This window comes from Choloepus didactylus, chromosome 10 (genome assembly GCF_015220235.1).
Source record: "Choloepus didactylus isolate mChoDid1 chromosome 10, mChoDid1.pri, whole genome shotgun sequence".
In the NCBI taxonomy this organism is placed as follows: domain Eukaryota; kingdom Metazoa; phylum Chordata; class Mammalia; order Pilosa; family Megalonychidae; genus Choloepus; species Choloepus didactylus.
Window position 1 is genome coordinate 117,390,862 of NC_051316.1, and position 13,877 is coordinate 117,404,738.

The 13,877-nt window shown below is 34.8% G+C and overlaps 1 protein-coding gene across 12 annotated transcripts in view; it reads right to left on the reverse strand.

Moving 5' to 3' along the window:
- TMEM38B (transmembrane protein 38B) overlaps positions 1-13,877 on the reverse strand; it is a 101,587-nt gene that overhangs the window by 67,864 nt on the left and 19,846 nt on the right. For all 12 annotated transcript variants that reach the window (XR_005210603.1, XR_005210602.1, XM_037796875.1 and 9 more), the window contains exon 2: positions 3,936-4,092. Coding sequence is in view for 10 of the 12 variants with exons in the window: in XM_037796875.1 (XP_037652803.1) it covers positions 3,936-4,092 (157 nt within the window). In the remaining 2 variants the exon portion in view is untranslated. The remainder of the gene's footprint in view (positions 1-3,935; positions 4,093-13,877) is intronic.

A 13,877-nucleotide genomic window follows, 5' to 3' on the forward strand; every position in this document is an offset into this window, starting at 1 on the left:
AAATAGCTAATGGGTATCCTCTGGAAAGCACAGCAAGCCAATTAGGGAAAAAAAAGAAAAAAAAAGAAAAAAAAAACAGCTTAAACTGGGAAAGGTTTTGGCATCTCCAAATACCAAGCAAGTGCAAAGGGTACATGGTAAGAAAGTCTAAAGGGGCTAGAGCAATTTAGCCCCAACCAAGAGCTTTCCAAACTGACCCACCAGGGCTCCTTTCCAGAACAAGCCCACCCAGAAAAGAAACTGCTAAAGTACAATCAAAACTGAGCAGAAAAGGAATTACAGAGACAAAAGAAAGGGAAGATCCAGATTGAAGTGGGGAAGGGAAATCGACCCAGGAAATCTGTGAAAGCAGGTGACCATCTTTTTGCACACTACCCAAAAATAACAGAAATGTGAGCTCTGTGAAATCAGAAAATCTTTCTTGAACCCCTCATTATTCTAAAAGGTCAAGAAAACTAATTTCACATGAAAATGACCAACAGAAAAAGGTCAAATCCCATACAAAGTTATTACAAGGAAAAAAAAAGAGGAGAATAAATTTACTTCAGTTGACACTGAAAACAGAGAAATTTACCCACAAAACAAAGAAAAATCTAACCTACTATTTCAAAACAAGCTAAAAACTTTAAGATACAAGACATGAAAGAACAACATACATGAGAATTAGAAAAACTGACCTGAGGATACAATACTCAGTGAAGAATTAAAAACAAAACAGAGAGGGGGAAAAAAAAACATTTTCAGAAATAAAGACCAAACTAGAAGGAACACAAAGAGAAATAAACATAATAGATAATGTTTCAAAGAAATAGAAGATGAAAAGGGAAAAAGTTTAAAATTTTAAAAATGGCAGATAACAATGATTAAAGAGAGAAAAATAAAAATTAAAGAAAGGCAAAAAGGAACCAACTTACCAGTATTAGGAGTCCCTGAAAAACACCAAAGCAAGCAAAAAGTACAAATACTAAAATAACTTTCTCAAGAAAATTTTCCCAGTCAAAAGAGATGTGTAGCTACTAAAAAGAACACATTACCTATCTGAGAATATTGACCCAAAATGACTGACAACAAGACATACCTTACTGAAATTACTGAGCTTGAAAGAAAGAAAATTCCGTTGGACATCTCAAAAAACAAAACCATGTGACTTGTAAAAGAAAGAAAATTAAATTATAAATTATCATCACGATTTTGACAGCAACACTTTATGCCAGAAGAAAATGGAGTAACATATTTGAAACATTCAAGGACAGAAAGTGTAAGCCAATGATTTCATATCTTGTAAAACCGTCTTTCAACTATAAAAGACACAGATAAACCATTATCAACATGTAGGAACTCAGGGACTATTGTTCCTAATGAATCTACTGGAGAATGAATGTCAGAGAATCGAAACATTAGAGACACAGACAGGATGATAAGCATTAAATATATAGTTAGCTATAAAACTATGAATGAGGATTAAGTAGATAACGGCTGTAACTAAGACAATGTAGAATAGTACACATAGTTTCTAAATGGTAGAATAAGAAGTGTACATGCAAAAAATTAATGTTTTCTGTATTCATATTGGGTGTTATTAGTATAGTAACTCTAAGATTATTGTGCGCATAATACAGTACAAAAGTAAGTACATAACACTGGGATGTTCTAATTCTATCATCTCCTGTGGGGTCCTTGATGAACACAACTCTTCGTGTGAAAGAAAGAGATATAAGTGTAATAGAGAAAGGTTAAGAAAAGTTCTATGTTCTTGAATTTGAATTACAAGTATCAATATGAAGTAATGAGTGATTTTATCTTTATTTTTCCTAGCTCTGTCCACTGAAAAGGCACAAACAATGCTCTAACTAGTTACAGTGAGCATCTCTTCCACTCAGATTGTGGTCTCGAAATGCCATTTCCCATTAAAAGAAACCAGGACTTCTTAGAGAAATGAGTGACTCCAGAAAAGTACAAGATGAGCCTTGTGATACCTAATAATACCAGGAAGCGATCAGAGATGGGACAACTTTAGTTTCAATAATGATAAAAATTGCAATGTATTGAAAACCCCTGAAATATGCTTAAATCCCTGAGTTTTTAATTTTATACCAAAAAAAAAAAGCTGTCACCTTCAGAGGATGACGGGAACAACTGATTACCTTGAAAAGTGATAAATAAAGGGAAAGAATCAAGCATTTATCCGGCCTTTCCTATAGGAAATGTATAACAGGGTAACCAAAGTACGTTTATAGTATCCATTTATGATAGTATTCCAAATAAATAAAAAGACAGAATTAGACAAACACTATTTTGTAATCCCCAATGAATCAAAAGACACAGCCATTAAGCATAAATGGGTGCTCATCACAAAAAGAGAGATTATCAGATATTCTGGGCTTTCTAACAGTCTCGCTAAAGGGATGAACCTGTGTGTGATCTGGATTCTGAACCTATCTTCCAATTTTCAGGAAACACAGAGAATACATGAATATAATGATGTGTACCATGAGTATGCAATCAGTAAAATCCAGACTATAGAAAACTCTACAGGTCAAATGGCTCCAGTTCGTCAACAGATATAAACTATAAGGAAAAGAACAGAATGGATGGGGAGCCTCTAAAATACAAGAAATTTAAGCAATATATCACATTTTTTAATGGGTGTGACTAAACTACAATGTCTAGGGATGCACAATTGGGTGATAAAATTAGAAAAATAAGTAAAAAGGTGATTATCATAAAAGTTAGGAAAACGGTTATTTTAGATAGGTTATTTTAGTGGCTATTTAAAGTGGGAAGAGTGTTGGGATTAAAATGGGAAACACAGAAGGGATTTCTGGGATGAGTGGCAAAGTTGCATTTCCTGACTTGAGCAGTGGTTACAGGAATGTGTTTTATAATAATTCATTAAGCCATGTATTTAATTTTTGTGGTTTTCTGAATGTTTCACTTTACAATAAAGATTTTTAAAAACTAAGGACAATTTTTTTTTCTTAATTTGAATGATGGATATGTAAGTTTTAATTATATCATGATTCTTTATATTCTGCATATATTTTATAAAAATTCTATCGTATCTATTCAGTATTAATTGAAATTTTTAATTTAAAAAATCCTATTGTTCGTAGTGAAAACTCTTCTTGGTTAAGATCATATTTTAAATTCTTGGATTGAAATACAGACCCTGTCAATCACCAATTCTTTAAGCTTCAATTTCCTCTTACGTAAAATGTGGATAATAAAAGACCTGAGATTAATGAATAACCAAATACTCTACTATTTAATGCACTGTAAAAAACAAAACTAAACAAAACAAAAAAACATTTCTTATTTTTCATTTCTAACATAACTTTTGGTTTAAGCCAAGAAAGAAAAGTATATTAACAGACAATTTCATTTCATTTAAAGGACTAGTTAATCAAGCCTGTAATTTCTTGCTATTCAATTGCAGAAATCCCTTATAATATCACAGAGTATGTTTACTCCTTATAATATATTTACTGAACTTAATACCTGACACACAATTAACAAATTCCCTGCTCTGGCAGAGCTTCATTCTAGTGGGGTGAGGCAGACTTAGGAAACTAAAACAGCTGGTCAAATTCTTGATTTTATACAGCTGTTCATCTGTGTATGTGGGTTAGGTTCACAAGATAAACTGTTGGGGATCAAATACATGATGTCCTTTCATATTTGAACAGCTTCCACTAAAGATACATAGGACAATGGTAACAATATTGGCTCTGAGGAAGAACAAGGGGAAACGAGGGAGAAAGAGACACACTTTGCACTTAAAACATATGGCATCATTTGGGTTCCTTCCTTGCACATGTATAACTTTTACAAGAACATAAAATATTTTTTCAAGAAAGAAAAAAAAGTCCTATTTCACTAACAATTTACAACACAATGTTTAAAATATCACATAGTCTACCATAATGGCAGCTTACCAGATTGAAGTTGCCAGTAATACATTAGTGTAGTCTGCAAGAAATCTCAAAGGAGGCTCTGCAAGCAGTATACAGGATAAAATTCCTCCACCAAAACAGTGGAGCATAGCAGTAAACCAGCTTGAAAGAGGATTCTTCAATGCCACTGCCTCTGCTCCTGAAATGATACAGTAAAGACAGGGTCTGAGACAGTTGTATATTAACAATCCAGGGGAGCCAAAGTCACTAAAGAAACAAACTTCTTAAATTCATAATTTTCAAGAACTTATGATTACTCATATGTGTGACAATCACAATCTCTATAAACAATATCTTTAGTTGTTTTAAAGCAAGACTGAAAACATTTTGTTAACAACTGACTGATTTCAGGCACCTTTAAAACATTCCGTTCAGGCTCTCATGATTTATAATAATCTTCTACTAGGAAACTGGCAATTTCCCCACCTACTGTCTCCTTTCATCCCAAACCTTCCTGTAAGTACTCCTATATGATATGTCAGTGATCGAGCAAGAAAAAGTTGAAATCTTAATTACTTCAGGAAAAAAGGCTGAAATAAACTAAGTTTTCAAGTAGAGAGGCTAAAAACAGAATAACAAAATAAATCCAGAGGTGAAAAGTTGATGAGGAATAGGATGTTTACATCTCAAAATATCTTCTAATAAACTACTTATTAATTACAGAAGGAAAATAATAACTTTAAAACATGAGAAACCTTGCAGATAGTCCCCCAAACAACAACAGGTGAACCCAGATATGATGCACTGTGAACACATCACTTCTGTGATATTCATTTTTGGTAGGAAAATGCATAACCAGAAACTAATATAATCAGGAAACCCAAACTTAAGGTAATTCTGCAAAAACAAAAACAAAAAAAAACTGGCCTAGACTTTAAAAATTTCAAAGTCAAAAACCAAAATAAAATAGGCTAAGACAATGTTCCAGACTAAACGACATTAAAGAGACATGACAACTAAATGCAGTGAATGCACCAGATCATATCCTAGTGTTGGAAAGAAATAATGATAGACGATGTTATAAAGACAATTGATAAAATCTAAATATGGACTGTGGATTAGATAATAGCATTGTATGACTGTTAAACTTCCTGATTTTGATAACTGTACTGTGGTTCTTAGAATATACACACTTAAGTAATTAAAAGTAATGGGGCAAAATGCCTCCAATTTATATTCACGTGGTTCAGAAAAAAAATGGTATTACATATACCAAAAAAATTCAGAAAGAGAGAAAGAGAGTGATAGGGTAAACAGAGCAAACTATAAAAATTAAGTTAGTGAATTTGGGAATTTCTTGACCTATTCTGGCAACTTTTGGCCCTCCCGATACCTTAGTTTTAGACATCAAGTCTCCAAAATTGTGAGACAACAAATTACTGTTATTTTAAGCCATCCACTTTGCGGTACCTTGTTACAGCATCTCTAGGTAACTAAGACAACTATAAATTAGCAAAAAATCCCTTAGAACAAGTAGAAACCTGAACATACATACAACTACAGGAATAAATCACAGGGCAGTCAAAGATCTACTCTGAAAAAGGTGCAAGACCCAGATAAATTAATGGAAAATATTTATCAAATATTTTTGGATTACTCATTCTTACACTATATAACTAGCTTAGAGTATAGCAAAAGATGAAAAACTTAAATCATTCTGTGAGACAATATAATCCCAAAAATTGAAAATAGAGAGAGAAGAAGAAGGGAATGAGGGTGGGAAAGAAGAAGGATGCACACTAAGATCCTAACTTATGAGGATAATGCATAAATACATTAATAACAATTTGAAATCAGTTTTTTGAAAGGATAATAAATCATGACCAAGTAGATTTTACCTAAGAATTCCCAAGAAAGAATGAATATTTAGAAATTCATCAAAATCATTCACTATACTAACAAATCACTCATTTGGACAGATAGTAAAAGGTCATTTGATAAAACTGCGACATTCCCGATTTTTTTTAATCTAGCAATATGAAAACAGAAATAAAACAAAATAACCTGAAAAAAACTATGAAGGAAAAGACTGACAAATTGGAGTATACCAAAATTTAAAACTTCTGTATGACAAAAGACTAGGAGAAAATGTTTTTCAACCTATATAAGGCAAATCAGCACAAATCAATAGAAAAAGACAATAAACACAATAGAAAAATGGGCAAGTCACAAAACAGAAACTATCAATGGCTAACAACATAGTCTGCCCCCCAAAAAAGTCCTCATTAGCAATCAAGGAAAATCAAAATATAAAAAGGTGCTATTTTACACACATCCAATTAGCAAAAAATATTATGACTTACTATTAAGAAATTAGAAATGATGTGAAGAAATTCACATACTCTTGTAAAAGTAGAAACAAGTAAAGCTATTTTCAAGAACAATTTGGCAGTATCCATTAAAATTTAAAGCTGACTCAAGTGTCCAAGGGGGTTCAAACAAGAATATTAAAACAGCGATATTAATATTGTGAAAATATGAAAAAAATATAAATGACCATAATCAGAGGAATAGTTAAACAAACCATGATCACTGGTATTATGAAATACAATGCAAAAGCAGTTCAAAAGAGTGTGACAGGCAGTATAAAACAGGAAGATCCTCAAGATATACTGCAGAGTAAAAACAAACAAAAAAAATTAATAAATGTGATCATGCTGGAAATCAATATGAACAGAAAACCCAAAAACTATAAATTTCTATATGTACACATGCACGGAACACACAAAAAAGGGTCTGTAATACACTAAACTGTTAACTATTGTTATTTCTTAGGAGAAACCTGGGATTAGGGAAGATGGTCAAGGGGGCTTTAAATTTATTTGATTATAGTATTTAACTGTATGTCAGTTCTTTAAAATAAGATGTTCATGTATTAGTTGTATAATTAAAATATTTAGCAAATTACAACACATCTGATCTGAGGAATACAATGCACCTGTTCAAAAGCAGCTCTGCATGTACTGACATGGAATCATTCCAAGACAAAGTGGGGAAAAAATAGGTAAAAACAAAATCAGATGTATACAGACAATATGTATCATAAAAGATCATATACAGGGGAAAACAGAAAACCACATATATATCTCAAAGTATGTACACATGCATGTCATGGATAGAATAAGGTCTTCAAGAATAAAGACCAAATTATTAACTGTTAGGGAGATGCCCAACCAACCAACCAACCAATCAACCAAAAAAACCTACGTAAATTTATGGTGGTGAATTCAGAAGACTAACATCATCATACTTGGATTCAATATGGGAATTCAACTAAATGTGATCAGTTTAAAAAAAAAAAAAGGAGAAAGATAAAAATTTAAATAGTAGAGCCCACCATTACCAATAAAATGTGCTGAGGAGTGAACATGGGTTGGCAGACATGAATTCTCAGTCGTTTACATATCCAGTCAAGAGAAGTGATTCTAGGACTTAATGATATCCATCTGGTGATAATTCAAAAAACACTGACCTGTTTCAACCAAGAAGAGAAATTATTTATGACAAACTTTTTACGACAAGATATCAAATGGGAGATCAAGATGGTGGATTAGGAGAGACAGAGCAAAATTCTCCTCCATGAAAAACACTAGATAAAGGACAGAAAGTGCTCCAGAACAGCAGTTCCAGGGTTCCACCAGCTGGGCAGGAACTTCTATACCCACAGTGAGTGTGTACTTGGAGAAAACAAAAGACAACGTTTAGAGACGGGTGAGTGATCGGCTCAGAACGTAACTAGGGAATAGACGGCTGAAACCGACTGACGGTGAGGAGGGGAGTAGCATTCCACAACCTGGGCACCTTCCTCACTACGTGGCGTGGGTGATAACTCTTCACAGACAAGCAGCCAAGAGCCCCCATGCAAGGGAAAAGGTTGGGGCAGGCAGACAAACATGGAAAGGGCAGCTTTCCATGCCCCATGCAGCCATCTTTGCATCTGGCTGGGACATAACCCTTCACAGCCCTGCAGCCGAGAGCTTCCGTGAGGGAATTCAGGATACAATGGGCTTGTGACAGCATCCACCCTTCTTCCACGGAAGCCCACGGTGTGCACAGCCTAGAGGCAGGAGTGTCGCACTGAAGTGCCAGGAGCCCTCCCCCAATCCCAGGAACTCACAGGCCCATGGCAGAGAGGGACTTTGGGGCATCTGAGCTGAAAGGTGAGACACGGGAATGGCCGGGACCACTGTACCCTGAAGCGGACTCCCTGCCAAACTGCACAGAGCATGCCCCACACCCACCCACAGGGCTGCCTGTCCCTAGTGCACACAGAAAATTGGTGCAGTGATCAGACCTCCACATGGTTGGAGAGAACTGACTTGAGGGTAAGAGGTGGCTTGGGAGCACCATCTGCTGGGCCAGGGAAAGTGTGCTCCACCAAGCTGTAGCTCTGACAAATTACAGATAAATGTTCAAATAATACTGCATATCCTAAAAGAACCCTATCAAGATAAGCAAATGCCAAGAGGCCAAAAACAGAAAATTATAAAGCATATAAAAAAAACCAGAAGGTATGGATAACCCAAACACCCAAATTAAAAAGCCAGAGGAGACACAGAACTCGGAACAATTAATCAGAGAAGTAAGTATAAACATCAATATCATGGCTCAGGATATAAAGGACATGAAGAAGACCCTAGAAGAGCATAAAGAAGAATCTGTAAAAGTAAAAAAATAAAACAGCAGATCTTATGGAAATAAAAGATACCGTTGATCAAATTAAAAATATTCTTGAGAAACAACACCAGATTTGAAGAGGCAGAGGAATGAATTAGCGAACTCAAAGATACAGTAATCAAAAATGAAAGCACAAAAGAAAAAATGGTGAAAAAAAATCGAAAAATTTGGAATGGAGCACAGGGAAATGATGGACAACATGAAGCACACAAACATAAGAATCATTGGTGTTCCAGCAAGGGAAGAGAAAAGGGTTAGGAAGAGTAATCGAAGACACTGTTGGAGAAAACTTCCCAACCCTTCTAAACGAAATAAATATGCAAATAAAAGAAGCCCAATGAATTCCAAATAGAATAAATCCAAATAAACCCACTTGGAGACATATTCTGATCTAAAATGCAAATGCTGAAGAGAAGGAGAAAGTTCTGAAAGCAGCAAGAGAGAAGCAATTCACCACATACAAGGGAAGAAACAGACGACTAAGTAGTGACTACTCAGAGAGCACCATGAAGGCAAGAAGGCAGTGGTATAACATATTTAAGATTCTGAAGGAGAAAAACTGCCAGCCACGAATTCTTTATCCAGCAATGCTCTCCTTCAAATCTGAGGGAAAGCTTAAAATTTTAACAAATGCTAAGAGAATTTGCTAACAAGAGACCTGCCCTACAAGAAATACTAAAGGGAGCTCAACCGGCTGAGAAAAAAAAATAAAGGAGAGAGTGGTCTGGAGAAGGGCAAAGAACTGAAGGTATCAGTAAGGGAGGGTACCTTAAAGGAAATAAAAAGAGAAAGGGGAAAAAATACCACTGACAAATAAAAAACAAAGGATAAGATGGCTGATTCAAGAACTGCCTTCACAGCAATGACACTGAATGTGAATGGATTAAATTCCCCAATCACAAGATACAGATTGGCAGCATGGATTAAAAAATATGAGTCATCAATATGTTGTTTACAAGAGTCATCTTAGACATGACACAAAGAAATTGAAAGTGAAAGAATGGAAAAAATATTCCATGGAAGCTACAGCCAAAAGAAGGCAAGTGTAGCAATACTAATTTCAAATAAAATGGACATTAAATGCAAGGATGTCATAAGAGACAAAGAAGGGCAATATATAATTAAAAAAAGGACAATTCACCAAGCAGAAATAACAATCATAAATGTTTATGCACCCAATTAAGGTGCTCCAAAGTACATGAGAAAAACATTGGCAAAACTGAAGAAAGCAATAGATGTTTCCACAATAATTGTGGGAGACTTCAATATACCACTCTCTTCTATAGATAGATCAACCAGACAGAAGACAATAGGGAAACTGAGATTAGACTTAATAACGAATTAGACTTAGTAGACATATATACAGCATTACATTCCAAATTTCCAGGATATACATTCTTCTCTAGCGCTCATGGAACTTTGTCTAAGATAGATCATATGCTGGGGCATAAAACAAGCCTCAATAAATTTAAAAACATTGAAATTATTCAAAGCACATTCTCTGACCACAATGGAATGCAACTAGATGTCAATAACATCCAAGATCTAGAACATTCACAAATATCTGGAGGTTAAACAACACACTCCTAAACAATCAGTGGGTCAAAAAAAATTGCAAGAGAAATTGCTAAATATCTAGAGATGAATGAAGACAAGAACACAACATATCAAAACTTATGAGATGTAGCAAAGGCGGTGTTGAGGTGGAAATTTATAACTCTAAATGCATACATTAAAAAGGAAGAAAGGGCTAAAATCTAAGAACTAACAGAACAATTGAAGAAGCTAGAGAACGATCAGGAAACAAATCCTAAAGCAAGAAAGAAAGAAGAAAAGAAATAACAAGGATTAAAGCAGAAATAAATGATATGGAGAACAAAAAAAACAACAGAGAGAATAAATAAAACCAAGAAGTTGGTTACTTGAGAAGATCAACAAGATTGACAAACCATTACCTAGACTGACAAAGTCAAACAGAAAGAAGACCTAAAAAAACAACATATAAACGAGAGGGGGGACACTACTGCAGATCCCAAAGAAATTTCAAAAATCGTAAGAGGATACTATGATTGCATGCCAGCAAACTAGAGAATTTAGAGGAAATGGATAATTTCCTAGAAACACATGAACAACTCAGACTAACCACAGAAGAAACAGAAGACCTCAACAAAGCAATCACAAGTAAAGAGATCTAATCAGTCATCAAAAAGCTTCCTGCAAATAAAAGCCCAGGACCAGATGGCTTTACAAGGGAATTCTACCAAATTTTCCCAAAAGAACTGACATCATTCCTACTTAAACTCTTTCAAAAAAAAAACTGAAGAAAATGGAACACTACCTAACTCATTTTAGGAAGCCAACATCATTCTAATACCAAAACCAGATAAAGATGCTACAAAAAAAGGAAAACTACAGGTCAATCTCCCTCATGAATATAGATACAAAAATTCTCAAAAAAAATTCTTGAAAACTGAATCCAAAGACACATTAAAAAAATCATACACCATGACCAAGTGGGGTTCATTCCAGGCATGCAAGGATGGTTCAACATAAGAAAATTCAATCAAGTAATACAACACATTAACAAATCAAAAGGGAAAAATCAAATGACCATCTCAATAGATGCTAAAAAAGCATTCAACAAAATTCACCATCCTTTTTCGATAAAAACACTTCAAAAGGTAGGAACTGAAGGAAACTTCCTCAATATGATAAAGGGCATATATGAAAATCCCACAGCCAGCACAGTACTCAAGGGTGACAGACTGAAAGCTTTCCCAATAAGATCACAAACGAGACAAGGATTCCCACCGTGACCACTATTATTTAACGTTGTGCCAGAAGTTCTAGCCAGAGCAATGCAGCAAGACAAAGAAATAAAAGGCATCCAAATTGGAAAGGAAGAAGTAAACTGTCATATTTACAGATGATATGATCTTATATTTGGAAAACCCTGAGAAATCAACAACACAGCTACCTGAGCTAATAAACAAATTTAGCAAAGTGGCAAGATACAAGATTAATGCACAAAAGGCAGTAATGTCCCTATGCACTAGAAATGACCTAACTGAAGAGTCACTCAAGATTCCATTCTCAATAGCAAATGAAAAAACCAAGTACCTAGGAATAAACTTAACCAAGGATGTAAAAGACCTCTACACATAAAATTACATAACTTTACTAAAAGAAATAAAAGGGGACCTAAAGAGATGGAAAGATATTCTGTGTTCATGGATAGAAGGCTAAACATCACTAACATGTCAATCCTACCCGAACTGATCTACAGGTTCAACGCAATTCCAATCAAAATCCCAACAACCTACTTTGCAGAATTGGAAAAGCTAGTTATCAAATTTATTTGGAAGGAAAGATGCCTCAAATTGCCAAAAATATTCTAAAAAAGAAAAACAAAGTGGGAGGACTTACACTTCCTGACTTTGAAGCTTACTGTAAAGCCACAGAAGTCAAAACAGCATGGTGTTGGCACAAAGATAGACCTATTGATCAATGGAAATGAACTGAGAATTCAGAAATAGACCTCTAGATATATGGTCAACTGATTTTTGATGAGGCCCCCAAACCCACTGAACTGGGACAGGACAGTCTCTTCAACAAATGGGGCTGGGAGAACTGGATATTCACATTCAAAAGAATGAAAGAGGACCCCTACCTAACACCTTATACAAAAATTAACTCAAACTGGATCAAAGACCTCAATATAAGAGAGAGTACCATAAAACTCCTAAAAGATAATGTAGGGAAACATCTTCAAGACCTAGTAATAGGAGGTAGCTTGTTAAACTTTATACTCAAAGCACAAGCAACCAAAGAGAAAAAAGATAAATGGGAACGTCTCAAAATCAAAAGCTTTTGTACCTCAAAGGAATTTGTCAAAAAGATAAAGAAGGAGTCAAATCCATGGGAGAAAATATTTGGAAACCATGTATCTGATAAGAGACTGATATCCTGTACATATAAAGAAATCCTACAAATCAATGACAATAGTACAATTATAAAATGGGCAAAAGATATGAAAAGACATTTCTCTGAAGAGGAAATACAAGTGGCTATAAAACACATGGAAAAAATGTTCATCTTCTCTAGCTATTAGAGAGATGCAAATCAAGACCACAATGAAATGTCATCTCACACCAATAAGAATGGCTGCCATGAAACAAAGAAGAAACTACAAATGCTGGAGAAGATGTGGAGAAACTGGAACTCATATTCATTACTGGTGGGACAGTATAATGGTACAGCCATTCTGGAAGACAGTTTAGCAGGTCCTCAGAAAACTAGATATCAAATTACCCTATGATCCAACAATTGCACTTCTTGGTATATACCCAGAAGATGTGAAAACAATGACACGAAAAGATATTTGCATACCAATGTTCATAATGGCATTGTTCACAAGTGCCAAGAGACGGAAGCAATCCAAATGTCTTTCAGCAGATGAGCGGATAAACAAAATGCGGTATATACACATGATGGAATCCTACACAGCAGTAAGAAGGAACAAGATCGTGAAACATATGACAACATGGATGAACCCTGAAGACATAATGCTGAGTGAAATAAGCCAGACACAAAAGGAGATATACTGTATATTACCACTAATGTGAACTCTGTGAAAAATGTAAAATGTGTCTTATAATGTAGAATATAGGGGACCTAGAGATAGAAGCTACTGAAGGGGGAACAATAATCTAATACGTACAGATATGATGATAAGGTTGATCTTAATGGTATGGGAATGGTCAGGAATGACTATGGTTCAATTAAGTATCAGTGAGCACTGAAGGCGAACATGTTTGTAAATGGTTGTTTAAAGGCATGTAACCCACAGAGTAGCACCAGAAACCTAAATTAGTATAGCATGGTATACTTAGAAGATATGGCACTTATGCAGAGGGTTAACAACTGAGTGGTATGGAAAAACTACCCATTACATATTAAAGACTATATTTAATAGGAATATCTTACCAACTCTACGCTAAAACTAGGGATGAATAATTAGCAGCTGAGAAGAACTCTGGTAGGTATTATGTTATGATAATTGTTTAAAGTTGAGAGTGATGATGATTGTACAACAAAGCGAAGATAATATAAGAAACTGACCATTTATTTATCTTAGGATAGAATATAGATTAAATGAAGTTAGGAACCCACTACTTAATAAATCAAGCCCTCGACTTGAGGCTTGCTCTTGTGAAATTTAGGGTTGTAAATAGGAGGCTGAGCCCT